Source organism: Moschus berezovskii, chromosome 4 (assembly GCF_049115385.1).
Source record: "Moschus berezovskii isolate FMDL1 chromosome 4, NW_MosBer_1.0, whole genome shotgun sequence".
In the NCBI taxonomy this organism is placed as follows: domain Eukaryota; kingdom Metazoa; phylum Chordata; class Mammalia; order Artiodactyla; family Moschidae; genus Moschus; species Moschus berezovskii.
Genome location: NC_142463.1, coordinates 38,080,767 through 38,102,083, shown reverse-complemented (window position 1 = coordinate 38,102,083; position 21,317 = coordinate 38,080,767). Strand labels below are relative to the sequence as shown.

The 21,317-nt window shown below is 46.5% G+C and overlaps 1 protein-coding gene across 2 annotated transcripts in view; it reads left to right on the top strand.

The window, feature by feature from the left end:
- Positions 1–18,090, top strand: part of KANK4 (KN motif and ankyrin repeat domains 4) — a 73,003-nt gene extending 54,913 nt beyond the window's left edge. For both annotated transcript variants that reach the window (XM_088835350.1, XM_088835349.1), the window contains exons 7-10: positions 206–425; positions 6,212–6,354; positions 10,045–10,245; positions 15,867–18,090. In XM_088835350.1, the coding sequence (XP_088691476.1) occupies positions 206–425; positions 6,212–6,354; positions 10,045–10,245; positions 15,867–15,971 (669 nt within the window). In that variant the 3' untranslated portion in view covers positions 15,972–18,090. The remainder of the gene's footprint in view (positions 1–205; positions 426–6,211; positions 6,355–10,044; positions 10,246–15,866) is intronic.
- Positions 18,091–21,317: the final 3,227 nt, after the last annotated feature.

Below are 21,317 nucleotides of genomic sequence, written 5' to 3'. Positions count from 1 at the left end.
CCCACAGGTTCAAAGAGTGGTGCTGCGTACCCCTGCACCCTGCTAGCTCTGAGCCCTCCAGGAGTAAATCGCAGTGAGAGTTGGAGGGAATTGAAGGGATATACGTGGAAGGAACCTAAGCTGACTTTTCCCAGTGGAAACTGACACCCCAACTGGAGCACCTGGGTAGGTAACCTTCTGGAATTGGAATGTGTTGATATTTCAGAAGCAGAGCTTGAACACCATCAGTCAAGAGTGGTTCCGCATCACCAGCCGGAAGTCATCCAGCCCTGCTGTAGTGGCCGCCTACCTCCACGGGGTCCAGCCTCACTGCCCACACTTGCTAAAGCTGCTTGTCAATCTGGCTGATGGCAATGGGAACACAGCTCTTCACTACAGCGTGTCCCACTCTAACTTCTCCATCGTGAAGCTGCTGCTGGAGACAGGTCAGAAACACGCGCATCTGTGCCGACTGGGTCCCTCTGTGAAGGGCAGTTCTTGTCACCACTTCTTTGCAGCAAGGAGCTTTTTCACTGTTCTGAATTCCTCCTGTACTCTAAGGGCTGGGCCAGACTATTTTGCCTTTATTATATCATGTATTCTTCACAACACTCGTGATGTGGGTATCGTTATTCTCATGTTACAGTTGAGGAAACTGAGGCTCAGGAAGTTATAAAACTGGCTCAGATCACAGTGCTGGTAAGTGGTCGAGTCAGACTTTATATTCAGTTTGCCCAGCTCCAGTGCTATACCACACTTCCTCTAGGAAAGGTCACATTTTACCATCTTCATAGTACTTTTTAACAAAGGCCATGCAAATGTGCACACGGACATTCAGTTGTGTCCACCTCTTTGCTCTGGACTGCAGCACTCCAGAGTTCCCTGTCCTTCACTATCTCCTGGAGTTTGCTCAAATTCATGTCCATTGAGTCAGTGATACTATCTAACCATCTCATCCCCTACCACCCCCTTCTCCTTTTGTCTTCAGGCTTTCCCAGCCTCAAGGCCTTTTCCAGTGAATCGCGCTTTACATCAGGTGGCCAAAGTATTGGAGCTTCAGCTTTAGCATCAGTCCTTCCAATGAATATTCAGGATTGATTTCCTTTAAGGTTGACTGGTTTGATCTCCTTGCATTCCAAGGGACTCTCAAGAGTTTAAGGCCATAGCTCCATTTAATCAATTTGACTCAATTTGATTCACTCATCCTTCCTCAGATACGTGTAGACTGTGTATGATGTCCATACTGCCTACCAACAGAGATGTGACCTACATGGAGCTCTTGCCTTCCCAGGAGTTTACAGCTTGACAGTCAGGATGGAGCAGGATGATGGCTCCCCAGAGAGAGGTATAGAGTGTGATTTCAGGACTGAAAAGAAGGGAGATAACATTCTGCTGAGAGAGCAGGAAGGGCTTCCTTGGTGGCTCAGATGGTAAAGAATCCACCTGCAATGCAGGAGCCCTAAGTTTGATCCCTTGATCAGGAAGATCCCTTGGAGAAGGGAATGGCGACCCACTCCAGTAATCTTGCTGGGAAATCCCATGGATAGAGGAGCCTGGTGGGCTATGGTCCATAGGGTCACAAAGAGTCAGACACAACTTAATGACTAACACAACACTTAGAGAGCAGGGAAGGTGCACTGCAGTGGATAGTTTCCTGCAGAGAGAGAAATGTCCCAGGCCAATGAAGAGGATCATGTCAAGAAGGAAAAAGATCGTTCATTGGGTCAAATACTGTACTGTAGTGTCTCTGGAAGATGACGCCAAGATTTGGCAGGTTTGGAAAGAGGTCACTGGTGACTTTGGAAACAATTGTTTCAGGGGGTTGTTAGAAGGAAACTGGATTGCAGAGACATGAATATATTTGTTGTCTGAGAAGAATTCAAGAGAGACACACAGAGAAAGAGAGAGATGAAGAGAGGAAAAGAGAGATTAAAGATACAGCGGAGAGAAGATGCTTGATGGAGCATGGTCTTTCAGGAGCTGGAAAAACCTGGAATCCACAGCAAAGACAGATAAGATCAGCCCAGGCAAGCTGCTAGGATATTTATTTTTTCTGAGATGGAAGCAAAAGGAAAGGAAGTGGGCGAAGCCCAGAGAGATGTTGAGGAGGAGAAAAGGGAAGTGAGCATTAGGTTCTTAATTGTTCAGGATCTGGAGAAAGGGAAGACTCTTCCCTCTGGTGGAGAATCATTGCAAATGGCCTTGACCCTCTTAGGAGCTGGAAAAGGCAGTTAAGAGTCAAATAAGATCTTTGTGTCTGCTGATATGATACAACAGGGCTTCTAGTGGAGTTTCAACAGAGTGTGTGACAATATCGAGCAGTCTGGAAGTGGTGGTATGAGTGCAGGGTGATGGGGATGACTGAAGGTGTGCGGGTCCCAGTCAAACTCATCTGTGAGTTTAGGAAAGCTGTATGAAGGATTTTTAGGATGGTACCTACAAGAGATATAAAACCCCAGATGATCTCCATGGATTAGGCCCTCCCTCTACTAAGCATCTGGCACCTGAGATCTCATTTAGTCTTCATAACTACCCCGTTAGTAGAATGATTATCCCTTTTGTATAGACAATGAAAGTGATGCTCAGAAAAGTCAACAGATTTGCTGCAGATCACGCAATGACTAAGCGCATTGCTGGGGTTTGAAGTCCATACTGTGGAATCCAGGAATCAGAGCGCATGCTAGACATGTAATCCTAATTTAGAGGCCACAGGGGACGTTGAAACAGGCATCAGGAAGTCCAGATTCCAGACCCAACAACTTTCCTGCAATGTGTATCTTATTCCCCTCACCCCTCCACTGACTTCCATCCCTCCCATGGCTTCCCCTTGCTCTTGGATCAGAAGGTGGCTTCCTCAGCCTGGCCTTCAGGTATCCCAGATGGTCCAGGCCTGTCTGCCTTTCCTTTCTCTGCAGCCACCATGTACCCTCCTTCTTTCCATTCCAGCCACATGGCCTCAGAGTCACCACACTCATTCCCACCTTTGGACTTCTGCATTTTCTTTCCATCTGGATCCTTTCACCTGGAACTCTCCTCATGACTGGTCCCTTCTCATTGTTCAAGTCACAGCTTAGATGTCACCTCAGAAGGTGATCCATCTAAAGTGGCTGCCCCATCTCTCGCTAGTGGAACATCCTGCTTCTTTCTTTAGGTGATCTCTGCTTGTTACTTCTATCTGAGTTCTAATAGAACTGAGCTAACCCAGGAGAGGCTCTGCCTGTCTCATTCCCTTCAGTATCTCCAGCACTTGGTCCACTTTCTGGCTCATGGTGGGTGTTGAGTGAAAATATTTGTTAGACGAAAGAGTGGATGGATGACCCCTGGGAGTTAGATTAAATTCCAGTAAGTTTCCCATTCTTCAAAATTCTCTTAAGTAGCCTTGAGGCTCTTAACCTGTATGAAAGGTGATGTGTGTAATGATAACCTAAAGTTCTCTCTGCATCCCACATCATCAGAGGAAGATAAAGTTACATTTCTAACATTCTTCATGGATTCATGGATACCATCAAAATGGTAGCTCAGTTGAGAAAGGCACTCACCTATGCCTCTGGGTTCCATTTACTGTGTTCAGTCTTAGGGGTTTTCATTATGGAACATGTATAACAACAACACTACTGCTTAAAAGGCTTCGTGGGTGGTGCTAGTGGTAAAGAATCCTCCTGCCAATTCAGGAGATTCAAGAGACGTGCATTCAATCCCTTGGTCAGGAAGATCACCTGGAGAAGGAAATTGCAACCCACTCCAATATTCTTGCCCGGGAAATCCCATGGACAGAGAAGCCTGGTGGGTTACAGTCCATGGGGTCTCAAAGAACAGATCACCTTTGATTTGGTTATTATAAATTGCTGCTGATGTTTTCTGAGATCCAGTCAATACTCATCAACCATAAAGTGGTTTGGAAGCTTTTCCCTTTAACATGGTGAAATAACTAAACAGCCACAAGCATAAAGAATAGAGTAGGTTGGTTGGGGAGATGGTCTGAAAGTCCCATTCCTTTCCCTCACTGTAGAAGGGGTGTTGAGGAGCGCAGATCTGTCCCACTCCCTTCCCAGTCATTTGTGCAGAATCTGGAAAGCACATTACAAACTGTAAAAGGGTGTACCAAAGTGACTCACCTCCACCAGCCTAGTCCCTTGTGAACTGTACTCTATTTTACCATGACACCTCTGCAGAGGGGAAGCTGGCTGACTCGGAGAATGTTCAGTCAAGAGTCTGCCCCTCACCTCTGGGGCGGGCTAGTTTGCTTACTGGAGCTGCTTAGAAGCATTGCTTTGAAAGTGGGGTGTCCTCAGTTTTTTCAAAGCCTCTGGGGAGGAATTAGTCATTCTGCTGAGTTATACGCGACGTTTCTGACAAGAGCATAACGAGTCAACCTGAGGCTCATTTACACATCTTAAAAGCAAACATAGAATAGTCATGGGGTAAAAATGTTAAAGTCATTAACCAGGCAACACAGACAGATATTCCCATCTTGATCAGAGCAGGGTTATAAGGCATTGAATGGAGCTGATATTTGCCTTTCATAGCTCAGTTGGTCACGACAGTGGTCAGAGAAGCTTCAGTGAGGAAACTGCTGATTCATGAGCACAACCGTATCCATTGGCATCCTGGTCCATCATGACACATTTCTGAAAAATTGTTTGGGGTAGAGGGACTGTCAGCCAAATATTATTTTTTCCTCTTGCACAGAACTTATGAGTAAATCTCACTGATGTTTTGTCATAAACCAGATTTGTTTTAATGAATATCTGAGTCTTCAAGAGCAAGTAGCAAGGATGTGATGATAAGAATACCATTCTGGACAATAATAGCAGTAACAGTTAATGCTCACTGAGTGTTTATTATGTGCTAGCCATTCTAAGTGGTCTTAATATATTAACTCATTGACTTTCACAGGAACCTTACAAGTTCTTTTATTATCTTCCTTTTACAGAAGAAATGCTAAGAAAGTCTCATACTTGCTCTACTGAGATAGTTTTATTACTGGCCTAAAGAGAAACATAGTTTTTCTCCTGAGTAATAGTACAGGGAAGATTTAGTTTTTCATGCTGTGTGTGTGTGTGTTAGTCACTTAGTCATGTCCGACTCTTTGTGACCCTGTGGGCTGTGGCCCACCAGGCTCCTCTGTCCATGGGATTCTCCAGGCAAGAATACTGGAGTGGGTTGCCATTTCCTTCTCCAAGTTATACACCCCTTAAAGGACTTCCCTGGTGGCTCAGTGGTAAAGAGTCTGCCTGCCAATGCAGGAGACATGGGTTTGATCCCTGGGTCAGGAAGATCCCCTAGGGATCTGGAAATGGCAACCCACTCCAGTATTCTTTGGCAGAAAGTTCCATGGACAGGAGCCTGGTGCGCTACAGCCCATGGGGTCACAGAAGAGTTGGACACGACTAAGCAACTAAGCAACATCAACAACTGCCCTTAAAAGGTGGGAGCCTTCAGACAACAGGCTGATGATCTCCTCCATCTCCTTTGGTGGGGACGGATGTGAATGCATATCCCCAGGGTTATGAAGCAGAAATTTCCCTTGAGTTCTCATGTAATACTTCATCTTAAAAATATGCCAGTTTTTCATTCTCTTGTGAAATGTATACTCTTATTTGTTTTACTATAAACATTTGCGAAGTGTTTTTCTATTGTGCTTCTCAAATGAGTTGGTTATTCCCAGAAGATTTCTGTGTTTATTCTGGGGCATTTTTCATGTCCTCTGGTCCATTTCACAAGATATCACTAGGCCTTTAAAGGACCTAGAACTACAGCCAGTAGTTGATGAATTATATGGAGACACAGAGCAAGACCTGAAGTGCACACCTGAGGGCGACATGCGGCTGCAGGAGTGATGGGCTCTAGCGGCAGGTAGACCTGACGCTCAGTGAGCGGGTCCTGCTTGCGACTCTCCTTCCCCGGGGCATTCATACAGTTTCACTCACCTTCTGTGTTCTCATCTGTAAAATATGAATAATGTCCCACTTTAGGAAATAAAGTCAAGGTCATAGGCCTCGGTCATCTGTGACTCTCCTCTGCGCCTTTTTTGCTAGGTGTCCTCAGAAAAGTTGTAAAGGAGGGTAGCCACTGTTAAAGGCTGCTAAAATGTAGAATACAGATTCCACCACTGGGAAAGAATTGCTCTGTTCTGTGGCCCTTTAACCAGTGGGAAGCCTCCTGTTGAACGGGCTAAAGCCCGGCTTCTGGCATTCTAAGAGCTCTTCCAGTTTCAGTGTTTCTCTTGCAGGTGTCTGCAACGTGAACCATCAGAACAAAGCTGGCTACACTGCTGTGATGATCACTCCCCTGGCTTCTGCCGAGACCGATGAAGACATGGCTGTTGTCTGGAAGCTCTTAAGAGAAGGGAATGTGAACATCCAAGCTACTCAGGTAGGAGGAGTGAACATGATCTCCTCTTTAATGAATGCGGACTCCTCCTAGTTTTATTCTGCCAGTGGGGTGAGGAACTCCATGCAGATCCAGTTTTTAGCCCGAGAAGTCTGGGCACTCCAAGTGGCATCTATCCAAAGATTGGACTTCTGGTTTCCTTGGAGCCTCCTGAGGCCCAGACAGGTTGGGACAGAGGTTGTGAACTTGTAATCTATGTTCTGGGCTGAAACTGGTCAGATTCCTTCTGGACCAGACTCTTGGAACTGAAAGTTTCCACAGATAGCATCCGGACAAGGCATTTGCTAGTTGTGATCTGGAAAGCCCCTGGAGATGATACATAGAGGGATCATGAATCACAGAGCAGTTCAGAGGGTTGGGTTGTCTCTGTTCAGCTGCAGGGCCCTTCTACTTGAGAATATGGAACAAAGGTATAACCCTTAGCCAGTAGGGCTTTGAGTCAGATGGAGCTCCATATGGAGCAGTGGGAACTCTTCAAAAGGCCACTTGCCCATCTTTGACCAAGAGGAGAATAAGTGGAGTGCATTCCACTCTCCTTTACCCCCTAGAGTGATCATAGGTATAGCCCTACTCTAAAGAACTATGAAGGGTCTGAGATTGTACTCTCCCTTAAAGCTAACAAGTTAGCTGCCACAGTGTCATGGATGCCGGCAGAAGACACAGGACCCCTATGCCAAAGGACAGTGTGGTACTCACAGTGGCAACAGTAGTCAGAACATCGCTATTTATACCTGTTCCCGGAGTCCCGATAGCTACAGGGCAGTGTGAGGGGGAGCAGATCCCTGCACACAGAGGGGGCTGTGTTACTAGAGAGAAACCCTGAGCTTAGGGAACCTGAATCTTCCATACTGGGTAGTAAGCGTGACTACCCTCTGTTCTGAAGGAACCTCTGTCTCCCAATGCTGTTCACTGTATGTATTTCCTTAAAAAGACAGTGAAACAAAAGGCCAGATAGTGCCTCACTGACAGAATTGCAGCAAACCAAGATACCATAGAAAACTGTCTCCCAGCAATCCATTTAACTCTGCTACCACTCCAGCCCAAAGTGACTGCAGCTAAACCTGATGGCAAAGTCATTTTGTCCACTTCACATAATAGCAATCCTATTGGTGGCAAGAATCAGACATTTATAGCTTACTTTCTGGTTTTTAAAGTATTTTTACTCACCTATAGCTTACACCGTAGGACTCAATAAAGCTGTTTTCACTTCAAATAGTTTTCCATAAACATTGTAAATCTTTTTTTCTCAATTGGCCCTCTTGAAGGCAGAATGCTCACTAATGATCAAAAATATATGCTCTTCTTGTAGAGGAGAAACCCATGCTCTAGGAGAGTAAGGGACCCATCCCACGTTGCCAAGGGAAGAAAGGGATTACAGTGTAGCTGTGCTCTTCAGCGCCCCCTGGGGGTTTTAGGTATTAAGGGGGCCGCAGGCAATCCTGGGTGTTCATTGGAAAGACTGATGCTAAAGCTGAAACTGCAATACTTTGGCCACCTCATGCGACGAGTTGACTCACTGGAAAAGACTCTGATGCTGGGAAAGGTTGGGGGCGGGAGGAGAAGGGGACGACCGAAAATGAGATGGCTGGATGGCATCACCGACTCTTGGGACATGAGTTTGGGTGAACTCCGGGAGTTGGTGATGGACAGGGAGGCCTGGCGTGCTGTGATTCATGGGGTCGCGGAGAGTCGGACACGACTGAGTGACTGAACTGAACTGAACTGAACTGAGGCATCAGGGTAGATAGGAGTGAGCTGGGAGGCCAGAAGTCTCCTGGGCTAAGCTACCTATTTCTCTTGTATCTCCAGGGTCAGCACTGCACCGCACTGATAACAGTGTTCTGTAAATGTTTGTTGAATTAAATGGTATGGATCCAGATCAGGAGGGAGGTGAGGAAGGAAAGGGTCCCAAATCAGGCAGGGGGCAGTCAGGAAGACATCTGTCTACAACATCTGGCTTTCATACCACTTGGAGAGAGGGTCCTGGAGGGACAACTGTGGTCTGGTTAGTACAGTCAACAAGCATTACCTCAGGACTAGCTATAAGCAAACCAAAGATCAAAGAGTCTTCTCTGGAAAGATCTGAGTTCCAGAGAAATGGGGAACCAGGACATCTAACGATACATTCCCACGGTGGTCAGACATTATCTCTAACACTCATAAAGACAATAATAGCTAAAATGTATACAACATTTGGGCTTCTCTAGTGGCTCAGATGGTAAAGAATATGTCTGCAATTCAGGAGACCTGGGTTTGATCCCTGGGTTGGGACAATCCCATGAAGAAGGGAATGGCTACCCACTTCGGTATTTTTGCTTGGAAATCCCACGGACAGAGGAGCCTGGCGGGCTGCAGTCCATGGGATCACAAACAGTGGGACACAACTGAGTGACTAACACTTTCACACACGTAAAATTTGGGCCTCATGAAGGTCCCACAACAGCCCCAGGGGGTAGGTAATATCCTTAAGCATTCCTGTTTTACCAGATCAGCAAAAATCGCCAAGAGGTTAACTTATCCAGACTCACATAAGCAGTATGTGACAGGGCCAGCCTTTTTCTGATTGCAATCCCCTCACTTTTCTCTAAGCCCCAGCCTTCTGGGCAGGGAAACATAATCTATCAGTGACTGCATTTTGGAGCCTTAATCAGTGAACACATCAGCCAACATGTGTAAGACACTGCGCTCAAAGCCACAGGGGATTTGAAGGGAGAGAAAACAGAGCCCTTACCTCATTCTTACAACCTTACAAAGCCTGACATTCAGTCAGAGAGACCCGCCTGACCAGCCTGGAACCCAGGAGAGAATCATGAGTGCAAAATATATAATCAAGTTGTATAAGAGTACTGTGCATATACAGGAAAATCCAGGGGAAATGATGATAAATTTGTTATCAGAAAAAACAGCTACCACACATTTTTATATTTATACCCTTTATTTCATTTGACTTTCACAAATACTCTGACCAAGATTGACCAAGATTCTGGGACACCAAGTGACGTGGCCAGCGTCACACACTAGGAAACAGCAGAACCAGAGCTTTGTCTCACTTTCTGACTCTGATCCACTGCCATGTGTGCTGATTATTACAAGCAAGTGAAAGAGTGTTGTCAATGGCTGTGGGTTAGCGATGACCACAGTACCGTGCAGAGAGCTTGGTGAGAAAAGAGGGCTCTGGGTATCATTCAACTGAAAATATCAGAGGCGTTCAGTGCAATCCCAGGCTTCCTCGAGGAAGTTAGGCTGGGGCAGGCAGTCAGAAGTCATGCTGCTGACTTTTAAGCCCTTCGTTTATTCCATCATTCAACATTTATCAGCACGTACTTGGTACTAGGTGCTGGAGAAAGAGATGAAAAAGACTTAGTCCCTGCCATCAAAGATGTCACAGCCCATGAGAAAGAGAGAGGTTGACATGTTGCAGAACCAAATGGTAAGTGCTGTTATGAAACCTGTGCTTGGGGTATAAGTAGAGGGCTTTAGAGAGGATGTACATTTGACTAGTATCTTGGAAGAGGAGTAGAAGTTTGTAGGCTAAGGAAGATATGTCCCATACCACAGAGATTCAGATCAACTGTCATTTTCCAGAGAAGTCTTTCCTGCTTACATGTAGGCTATAGAGAGGGTCCTTCCCATCAACCACAACCTGACCACACCCCTGCTCTCTGTGTGCAGGGGGGCCAGACGGCGCTGATGCTGGGAGTCAGCCACGACAGGGAGGACATGGTCCAGGCGCTGCTGAGCTGCCAGGCAGATGTCAACCTACAGGACCATGATGGATCGTCAGCCCTCATGCTGGCCTGTTGCCATGGCAACACCGACATGGTACGGCTGCTTCTGGCACATCCAGCCTGCGACAGCAGCCTGACTGACAAGGTGAGACTTATAGGCAATTAACAAGTGGGTGTTTCACTTTCCTTCCTGAAAAGTACCTTGCCAGCCAGCAGAATTCAAGGAAGCATATGGCAGTAGCAACAGAATTAACCTCATAAGGCTGTTATTGGGTTTAAATGAGATGACCCATGTAAATGCTGAGAGACTTGGAGCTGGGAAACCCAAAACTCTAGCCTTTTACACCATTCTGACGGGTTATGTCCAGACCTGCTCTCAGCCCTGAAGCACATCTGATCACGGCAATAACAGTATGTGTCCTTTGAGGCACAGCTTAAGCAAGGAAACTCTGCTGCCCATGGGGCTCCCAAAAGGCAGGAGGAAGGAACCGTGTGCAAATCATGTCCCTTCTTGGACAGTGGCCCACCTTACAGAGGGGCCCGTTTCACGGAGACACCCTGCCTGAAGCTGCACTGCCAGACACAGTCTTCTTGTAAGGTGATGGTGATGGCAATGATGAGGATGGCCATGATGGTGGCGGTGACCATAATGAGATAACAGTAGTGAAGAGTTAACCTGTGCCTTGTGCTGGCTCGGTGCCAGGTACTATACCAAGCAGCGACCTCAGACCATCTTGTTTAAATCCCACAACTACGTTATGAGGTTGACTCTTGATGCCACCCATTTGCTCATGAGGAAATAGAAGCACCAAGTGGTGAAGTAACATATGCAAGGTCACACAGCTAGCTGGTAGAACCAGCTCCATCAGACTCCTAAGAACACTCACAGAAACTAACTCTTTCTGTGCATTACCTCATGAATCCTCTCAATAATCCAGTAAGCGGACTTCCCTGGTGATCCAGTAGCTAAGACACCATGCTCCCAATGCAGGGGGCCTGGGTTTGCTCCCTGGTTAAAGAATCAGATCTCACATGCTGCTGTTAAAAGTTTTCATGCCACAGCTGAAGATCCTGTGTGCCAAATGAGTAAATAAATGAATGAATCAATCAATAAATATCAAAAAGATCCAGTGAGGTAGAGCCTGCCTTCCCTGTTTTGCACTGACAAGGATGCAGAGGCCTTGAGCGCTTATGTAGCAGTCATAAGTCCCAAGCTTCTTATTCTTGGAGTGAGAATGCAAGCCCAGGTCTGACTCCAGTGTCCTTAACGCTGGCATTATAATTTAATGCTTTAAACAGACTTCTCTGTATTTTCTTAGCATTCACAGTTCAAAAGGGACAAAGGCCTGGGAAGGGAAAGAGAGCCCCCTCCCCACCCAGGGACAGCCTGTCTTACTAGGCTACCTCTGAACTCCCCACCATTATTCCATCAGTGATTCAAGCTGCCAGTTCCCTCCCACCACACTCAGGCAGCAGGTAGGCCCACCCCTTATCTTCAGGTCCCCTGAACCCCAACTCTGTCCAAAGTCATTTCTGTGATCAGTGGAGAGCACAGACCCTCTTGAAATGCCTGTGGGAACAGTGGCGGGCTCTGGAAATAAGAGCCTCCTTTTCCAGATGGGATACAGTCAGACAAAGGCTCTGTGTCAATGAGCTCCCTGAAGGGTTGGTCTGGGGCTGAAGTAGGTAGCCCCTTAATCTGGGACAGGCCCAGGGCCCTTTTACGGGTATCCACAGCAGTAGAGGAGGCCTGAGAGGGCAGGCCTGCAGGACGGGGGACAGAAGCTTTGCAAATTCCTGGTTAGCGGGTATCATCAAGCAGTGAGACTGAGGGTATCTTGTGGAGTCTGCCACAGACTAGAGAGCTCAGTGGCTGCTTTCAGGAGGTGGAGGAAGAGCCATGGCAGGAGGACTCCAGGGTTCTTCCAACAAATTGAGTGACGGTTAGAAGCATGGACTTTTAAACACCCATGAGTTTGATACTGGGCTGTGTAACTGTGTGCCTTTGGGCAGGTCACCTAACCACTCTGAGCCTCAGTATGCTTGTCTGTAAATGAGGATAGTAATAGACCAGACCTTAATATGGTAACATTTATAAAGCCCCTATTAGACATCTAAGAAATATTTAGTTAATGGCAACTGTTATTGTTGTGAATAGGTGAACTGTGATAGCAAATACAAAGCAGCCACCGCATGAATGAGTAGGGACCAGGGCATTTGCGGGCAGTGTCTGGAGGGAAGAGGGAGGATAAAGGCCTGGAGTTAGGAGGGGCCAATCAGAGAAGATTGACCCTCAAAGAGAGACATGGCTCTCATTCGGGAGTGATTTTCCCTCCAGGGGAGATCCTACAGTGTCTGAAAACATTTTTATCTGTCATAAGTATGTGCAGGGGTCAGTTCTGGCATCTGGTGGGTAGAGGCCAGGGTTGTTGCTGTACATCCTACAATGTATGGCAGCAGTGAAGAATTACAAATTATCTGGCCCAACACATCAGTAGTGCCAAGGCTGAGAAACTCTGGTATAGGTGAATACTGAAGTACTGAACTTCTTGGATGAAAAGTCATCCAAGTCAAGTGCTGGATCAGGAAGAGCCCGAGCGGGGTTGAGGACCAGGCTGGCTGCAGTTTGGGGGAGGGCTGGAAGCTGGGGAAGTAGGAACGGGGCAGCTAAACCGGAGGTGGTGACAGAAGCCTGTCCTAGGGGAGGGTGGAGAGGGTTAGGTGGTGCCCAGCAAACACAGGGTTGCCCGGGCAGTCAGACAACAGGCCCACAGAAGGTTCTAGATTCCAGCTTACAGAGGTCAGTCACCTACTGCCTGCTGAGGTTTCCCAGCAGAAATTTCCCAAATTGACTTGGGTGAGAAATGTCAGTGGGAGATAGGGACAGCTGACTGGGGACCCAGCAAGCACCAAGCCCTGTGCCTCCTGCTGTGCATGGAGGGGTGGCATCCAGCCCTTATCATGATCACCATTTGGTTTCAATGTTCAGTTTCCTGTGGGGACTTAGGTGCTCCATTGGAAAACTGAGAGAGAAATCATGTCTTGAAATTGGGTTCTGTCATCCTGCCAACATTTAAAGGTTGCTGTGAATGTAGAACCCCCAGAACAGCCAGCAAGGTGTCTTCCCCAAGTTTGGAAGGTAATTGGAGAAACTGATCACTCAGTCTTTTGGGGCAGCTAGAGTGATAAGGATGCAGAGGTGGTGGTGAGGATGGAGGCCTGCCCCCCACCCCGAAGCTCACCCTTGGAAGGGCTTGTTTGAGCAGTGCCTCCAAAACACTTATCAAATTGAGAACTTCCAATGGCAAGCCACTCCAGTACTCTTGCCTGGAAAATCCCATGGATGGAGGAGCCTGGTGGGCTGCAGTCCATGGGGTCGCTAGGGGTCAGACACGACTGAGCGACTTCACTTTCACTTTCACACATTGGAGAAGGAAATGGCAACCCACTCCAGTGTTCTTGCCTGGAGAATCCCAGGCACAGGGGAGACTGGTGGGCTTCCATCTATGGGGTCACACAGAATCGGACACGACTGAAGTGACTGAGCAGTAGCAGTAGCAGCAGCAGAGGGCAGAGACTATGCCTTGCCCATCTTTGCCTGATGTGCAGTGGCTTCTTGTTGAGTTCTTGTCATATTGAAAGATAACCCCCCACCAGACACACACACATACACACACACACACACACATAGGTGTACTGGCTGCCCGAGCCCCTGCCATCTCTCTGGGCCTGCAGTGCTGCTGAACAGGGACCTGCCATTCCTCACTACCACCAGAGCTGCATGCCATGGACTTGTTCCCAGTGCTCAGGCAGAGGCATCTCAGGGACACACCCTCCCCAGGTGGTCTCTCTGGCCACTCTTTCTGAACTGAATGGGGCCCCCACTTCCTATGTCTGTAGTTGAAGAGCCCATAGATGTAGGCTGTCGTCTCCGGGTGGGCCCTGTCAAAGTTGCACATGTCCCCTGGGACTGGCCCTGTGACTCTTGCCCGGTTAATCACACCGTGTGTTTATGTGGAGCCTCCAGGTTGATGAAGTGCAGCAGGGGACAGGCCTAAACAAACCCCAGGTGCCTCTGTGGGGCTTTCACAAGATGCCTCTGAGGAACATCTTTGCTTTCTTCCAGACTTGTTCAGTCTAGGAACATATTCGTTAGGCTTCAGGTGGCTCAAGTTCTTGATCAACTCGAATACTCTGTTATAATGTCACTGGCATTCCCTTTTTCAACAGTGCATATTAGGACTGACCAGACTGCAGGCATGGGGCCAGTGGCTGGGCCAGCAGAACAGGCCAGATCCAGTGTCTGACCTCTTGGGGACTGAGATGTCAAATAACCCCACAAATATCAAGTTACAGAGACGGATAAAAACAGGGCACAAGGAATCATGAGGCCTTTTCAGGGAAAACTTCCTCTTTGTCTGTTTGGGGAAGCCTGTCTGCTGAAACGCCACTTCCTCTGCCTGTCCCTCACCCTTCCCCCATACACACAGCGTGGTCGTCCTCTCTGGAGCTTACTCTGCTTCTCTGCTGCTTGTTTGGCCTCTGGCCATGCATTGTAGTTATTTTCGTGTGTGGGGGGCCCTGGTGGCAGCCGGACTCGTCCTGAAGCTCAGAGAAGAGACTGAAGGGGTTTTAGCTGAGTGTGAACACTTCCCACCTGCTTCTGTGGAATTTCCACATTTTAAGAAGTGGTTTTCCCCATCTGCAGTAGAGAGCACTCTAGTGGATCTTGGGTGGCCCTCATGTGTCAACTTAAATGTTTATGCCACAAGATGTAAAAATATTCACACATTTAAATGGGCTAAGGACCAGAGATAACCTTTGGTTGGATTTTGCCTCCAAATGAGTTGCCAAAGAATTGGGTTTTGGAGCTATTTTGGTTTCATAATTCTGGGTACGGGCTGGAGCCCTCATGGAGCTCAGCGTCTACTGCATCATGGCAGCCCTTCCCTTCATCTCTGTGCAGAGATGGTGCCGCCTATTGAGAGTCACTCTGCCTGCAGCTTCTTTAGATAGCAGGATGCAGCTCCCTGCACTGCAACTGAAGTGAGAAAAGTAGCGTGGTATCAAACTTCAAGAGGTAAAAATGAATGTGCCCTTCCTAGTTGCAAGCCCACTTCAAAGAATTAATCCTTAGGAAATAATTAGGAATGGGAGCATGCTTTCTGCACTAAGTTTATGATGGTGAAGACTTGGAAACAACCTAAATCTCCAGCAGAAGGAAAATAGTTCAGTAAATAATGGGATATTATAGAGTGGATAAGAAAAATGATCTGTTCTGATGACTGTGTAAGAGCAGTGAAAATCTCATAGCATATCATGGTGAGTTAAAAATAAAAGGAACATTCAAAATTGATACACATGATCATTCCTCTACATAAAAACCAACAACATATTTGCATAGAAGAAAAGATTGGAGGGAAATTCACCAAAATGCTAACTCTCATTTAGGTCTGTGTAATGAAATAATGGAAGAGTTGTTTTCATTCCTCTGTTTTCCGATTTAAAAAGAAAAAGTGTTAAAAACCAAGTGACACTTCTTTTATTTTCATTGGTACAGATTTCCCAGGAGTGAATGCTGTTTCTACAGAAGGGAGCCCGTTTCTCTGACCCACATGTCATTGGAGTCTCCTCCTCTCCTCTGAGAATGCTTGAAACAGACTCCTGTGCCCTGTGTATATCCCTGGCTCCCAACTCACCCTTCCTTTCTGCGGTGGGAAGCAGATGGGATAAAAATTTGTTTTTCCTTTTCTTTCTCTCCTGTAGGCTGGCCGAACGGCTTTGTCCATCGCTCTGAAATCGCCCGCCCATGTGGAAATTGCAGGGCTGCTTCAGGCCCACTCGAAGCAGGGCAGGTCCCTGGGGCCATAGGGTCTGTGGAAGAGCTGGCAGCTGTGAACAGAAGAAGCCTTGTCTGGGCTCCTCCATCACCCTTGGAGAGGGCATGGGTCATAGCCAGAGGGCTGCCCCTGAAAAGAAGAAACAATGTCAAATATGCACATACATTCCTGTTGTATAATTTTGCTCATTAGGATGCTTTGTAGTTTTTGCCTTAGGCCAAGCCCCAAAACTCTGGGCTGTAGAGGGGTGCAAGGTGCAGGATACATTGGTGTCGGCTAAAAAAATTCCCAAACATTTTCAGCCTCGGATTCCTCATGACTCTACCCTTTGCCACACCGTGTAGTGAGCAAGCAGGCAGGAGCACAGTAGCAAAGCAATACTTTTTACATGGAATTTTAAAATGTACCGTCTTTTTGTTTTTTAATCAATTATATATGAAGATGTCCTATTGGACATGCATGTCTAGAGAGGAGGGGTGGGGAAGGGGTGGGATTTAAGCAGCTGCCCTGGCAATCGTTCTCTGGAGGACCTTAGGAGAATCACCGTGTAGGCAGGTGAAACTGAACAAATCCCACTGGGGCCTTTGTTTAGTTGGGGTTGACAGATAAATCTTAAATTCAGATGAGGTAGGAAGAAGCACATTTGTGTCGGTGCCAGAAACACAGTCTTGACCATTTCCAAGTCATCAGGTGGCTCCACTTTGCTCCAGGGAAATTGAAATTAAGCAAATAGTTATCCAAACTAGTGAAGCACATCACATGTATTTAGGCAGAGCCCAGTTACATAAGCTCTTCTAAATCTGTGAAAGAAACAAATGAATCAGAATAAGCTTCCTTCTCAGGGTAGGTTCTTGGCATCTAGAAGCCACCTCTTTTTTTTGTAGTAGTAGTATCCTTGGTGGTTTAGTTGCTAAGTCTTGTCCGACTCTTGTGACCCCAAGGGCTGTAGCCGACCAGGCGCCTCTGTCCTTGGTCCATGGGATTTCCTAGGCAAGAATACTGGAGTGGGTAGCCATTTCTTTCTCCAGGGGATCTTCCCTACCCAGGGATCGAACCCAGGTCTCCTGCATTGCAGGCAGATTCTTTACCCACTGAGCCACCAAGGAAGCAACAGTACCCATGGTCCTCGCGGTAATCCTGGATCATTTCCACTCCACCTTTATGAGCGGACTATGAGCCCTCATGAGATTCTGAGGTTTCCAAGGCTCTTGGATGCAGAACCTGCCAGTGTGGGCTGCAGCAGGAATGTGGAGGCTGGGCCCAGTACGACCTGTTCTGCACAGACATATATCTCTTCTGAAAAGCTCTTTCTTAGACTTCCATAATTCCAGGGGCCACCATGTGCATGGCTTTATCTATGAATTTGTTCTTTTTTAAAAATCTCTCATGCAAAAAACCCCTCTTGTATAAAAAGGAAAGACATCATAGTTGGGTGAGCCTCACAACGGCAGCTCAAAAGCTTGAGTTCTCATCTGATTCAGATACAGATTTGCTTGATGCCCCTTGAGTGAGTCATGGTCCCATTTTCATCATCTCTAAAAATGGAAGTTATCATACAACCTAACTCCTGGGGTTGCTGGGCAAGGAATAGCCGATGGAAGTCTTAGAGTCCAATTTGTAACCCATAAAGACTGTCTACTCAAATGGCACAGCAAACGTCAGTACAACTTGTGATTCATAAGAGAGGCTCAAAAGTCTCAGAGCAGGACACTGATGTGTGACAGTGTTGCTCAGAGAGACTGGAGCAAAGAATGATCTAAAATGCTTGAAATGGGTTTGTTTTGACCTCAGCGCGTTTTAAGAGCAGAACCCCACATTAATAATGTGCTAGCCCAGTTCTTCTCAAACTTTGATGTGCATACGAATCACCTGGAGATATTAGCACTCAGTCAGTCTGGGAGGGAAGGGGGCTGGAGAGTCGACATTTCTAACCAGTTCTCAGGGGACGCTGACACTGCTGGGCCACACCACACTTGGAGAGCAACACTCTGGCCTAACCTGACGGTTTATGTATTAAAATGCTGCCTCTCGATCTTTTGTCTCAAAATTTCTTTGCATTTCTTTGTTCTCAGCCTTTGGGAACTTGCAGTGTGAGTCTTATCTTCTGTTGTGGTTCTACAGAGAGCAATAAGGGGTCCATGTCCCATGTTGCCGATTTAGAGTCTGTTTCTGCATTTCATGTTGGGTGGCAACTTGCATTTGGTCACATTTAAAAAAATTATCTCATTTGAGTCCAGCTATTATATTAAATACTGCTTATTTACCAGAGAAGGCAAACTGGTTTTCTCAGTTTGAAGCCACTGAATCATTATCGAAAAGATCTTGTCCACCCTTTCTGAGATTTTAAATAAGTTTCTTTTCATATTGAGTCTGGAATGTGAATACAGGTCACCATGTGACCTCAGCCCTTATAACCATGCCATTCTGTTGAAATGTCTGAGCCCAGAACATGGTGAGATGAACAAGCACAGCTTGCCTCTTTACATTGTCACTGCTCTAGAATTCATTCCTCAAATATCTTCAGAGACTGACTAGGTGCCTGACACTCTTCCCAGTACCGGCTTTTAGAAAGCAGCTGTGGTCCCCTCTTGAAAACCAGTGTCTGAGGTTACCATGATCCCAGTCTCAGGTTTTGGAGGACTTTAAGCCATGGTTCCACTGATTAATACCATTATCAAGTATCTGATGGCACAACCTTCAAGCAGCATAAATCAGGCTCCCTGGAGACAGGTATTAACCTCCGGCCTAGGGAGGGACCCACAGGTACTTCGGCTTCCCTCACTGCCATGCAGGAAATTCTTGCAGTCTACTTTTGAAAGACAAGACATACTTGCTAATAGTTCATTTCACAAATATTTCTGGAGTCCCTATTTTGGACAGGTGCTGGGCTCAAATTAGAGACATCGGAGACACAGTTCAGATGGTCATTGCATCTACTTGGGGAAACAGAGTGGTGAGAAGGAAGCCCAGAACACACTACAGGGGTGCCCGTGAAGTGCACCAGAGCTGGTCTTAGGTGGAGGCTGCTAGAGAAAGAGGGGTCTAATTGAAAACACAAACATTATTAGATGTTAGAAAAGGAAGAGGAGAGAGGAGAGGAGAAAACCGAATCTGGCAGTTAGACCAGTGTTGCCAAGGCAGAAAGATTTGAGAGCCAGCATCGAGGACCTTCATTGAATTTGATTGAACTGCCGTGCAGAGTTTGAGAGAGACCCTGAGACCAACGGGTGGATTTGGAAGAGATGAGACGGAAAATACATGGTAAGCAGATCATAAAGGATCTTAAAGCTGTGATTTCTTTGTACTAAAGGCAATGAAAAGCTATTGATTTATGATGGAGAAATTAATTTGTCTAACTTTGATTGGACATATATTTCTCAGGTACTTACTCCCTTGCAAGCCTGTGTTTGGGGTTAGGGACATGCTGGTAGGCACAGGAACTTATACGTTAGTAGGCAAGAGAGACAAGTCATTTTGGCCCAGAATGATGCATGCTGCCACTTGGAAAGTACAAGGTGTGATGGGGACACATTGGTGGGACCCTCAGCCTAGTCCGTGGGTGAGGAGGGGATCAAGGAAGGCTTTGAGAAGACTGTGTAAGCTCTCTGAAGAATGACTAGGCATTAGTCTGGCAAAGAAGAGCTGAGGAAGTGTGCATTAAAGACTCAAGGGAGAACACATTCGGGGCATTAGAAGAACTCCAGTGTTCCTGGAGTAGAAAAAAAGGAGGGATTGCAAGATGAGACCAGAGAGAAAGCCACTGTAAACAAGACATGAAGGAAATAGGGACATAATACACAATGCTCAGATTTACATTTTAGAATATTCCAGGCTTGAGGGCTTGAGTGACATTGTCTCAATAAACATTTGTAGACTGTTTATGCTGGGTCCTAGGCTCCAGAGTTCATGATTTGGTGAAGGAGAAAGACATAGGCTGACAGCAACTAGGATGAATAATGGAAGTCTAAATAGTGCTGGGGTGACTGATTGGCCAGACCAGAGGGAGTGGAGAGGACTCCAGAGGGGTCAGCTTTTAAGCTAATCCATAAGGATGTGAAGGAGTTTGCCCAGGAATTCCAGTTAGAATAGTAGGCATAAAGACATGGAGTGTGAAAGAGCAGGGTCTGCTCTTTCAGAGTCATTTCAGGAGGTCTTGGGTTTCGGTTGCACAGGACAAGTGTCCAGAAAGATGTGAGAAGAAGGTTGGTAGACACAGCTCACCTTTTCATTGATAAGGGATTTAAACTTGAGCCTATAACTTGGGGATTCACGGACTCCTTGAATCTGAAGCTTTCTCTGGAAAAATGCACATGTGTGCCAAATATGCATATAATTTCAGGGATTCAGTAATCTGCAGTTAAAATCTCACTCCTCTGAGCCATAGAGCCTTTGAAGACCTTATCACCAGTGGAGCCGTACAATCAAATTTTCACTTTAGAAAGATCACTGGAGGAGGGTGGAATGAGACTGGAGGCAAAAAGATCTGCTAAAAAGTTCTCATAAGACAAAAGGTATGAAGCTGTAAGGGCCATTCCATTGTGGTATCGGCAAGGATAAAGACTAGGGAAAGGCACCAGGAGTGGTCATGGGCCAGGATGTGATGACAAATTGATTATGGAGAAGGGTTAAAAATGAGTTACAGGGAAATGTTGGTGCTTCTGTCCCCAATATCTATTCTTCCCATCATTCTTAGTAGTAGAATCCCCAACTTTTAACTGGACACATCACTACCCAGAACAGACTCCATCTCCCAGCAATCCTCACAGCTTGATATGGCCACTTAACAGTTAGCTGTTCAGTCATGTCCAACTCTTTCCAACGCCATGGATCGTAGCCTGCCAGGTTCCTCTGTTCATGGATTTTTCCGGACAAGAATATTAGAGTGGGTAGCCATTTTCTTCTCCAGGGGTTCTTCCTGACCCAGGAATCAAACTGGGGTTTCCTCCATTGCAGGAAGATTCTTTACCATCTGAGCTACCAGGGAGCCTTGCAAACCCTGGCTCCTGCATTTAAAGAGTGGAAATGCATTTCTCCCTTCTCACTGGCTGGAATGTGGTAGCGATAAATCTTGATCCGTGAAGATGAGGCCAACAATCTAGGGATCATAGAATAAGTGATTCTGTGTGCTCCTATTACTCCCCATCTGCTATGTGAGTAACAAATAATTCTCTAACTTCTCTACACCATTGCACATTTCTAATCTGTTTCAGGAGAAATAGGACAAATACACTGAGCATCCCAGGGCAGTCTAAAGGGTCTAAAATGAGATTATACAGGCTGGGAAAAAATATTTGCAAGTGATGCTATCAACCAGGGCTTAATTTCCAACAAACAGCTCATACAACTCAAAGAGTCAGACACTACTAAGCTGTTAAGC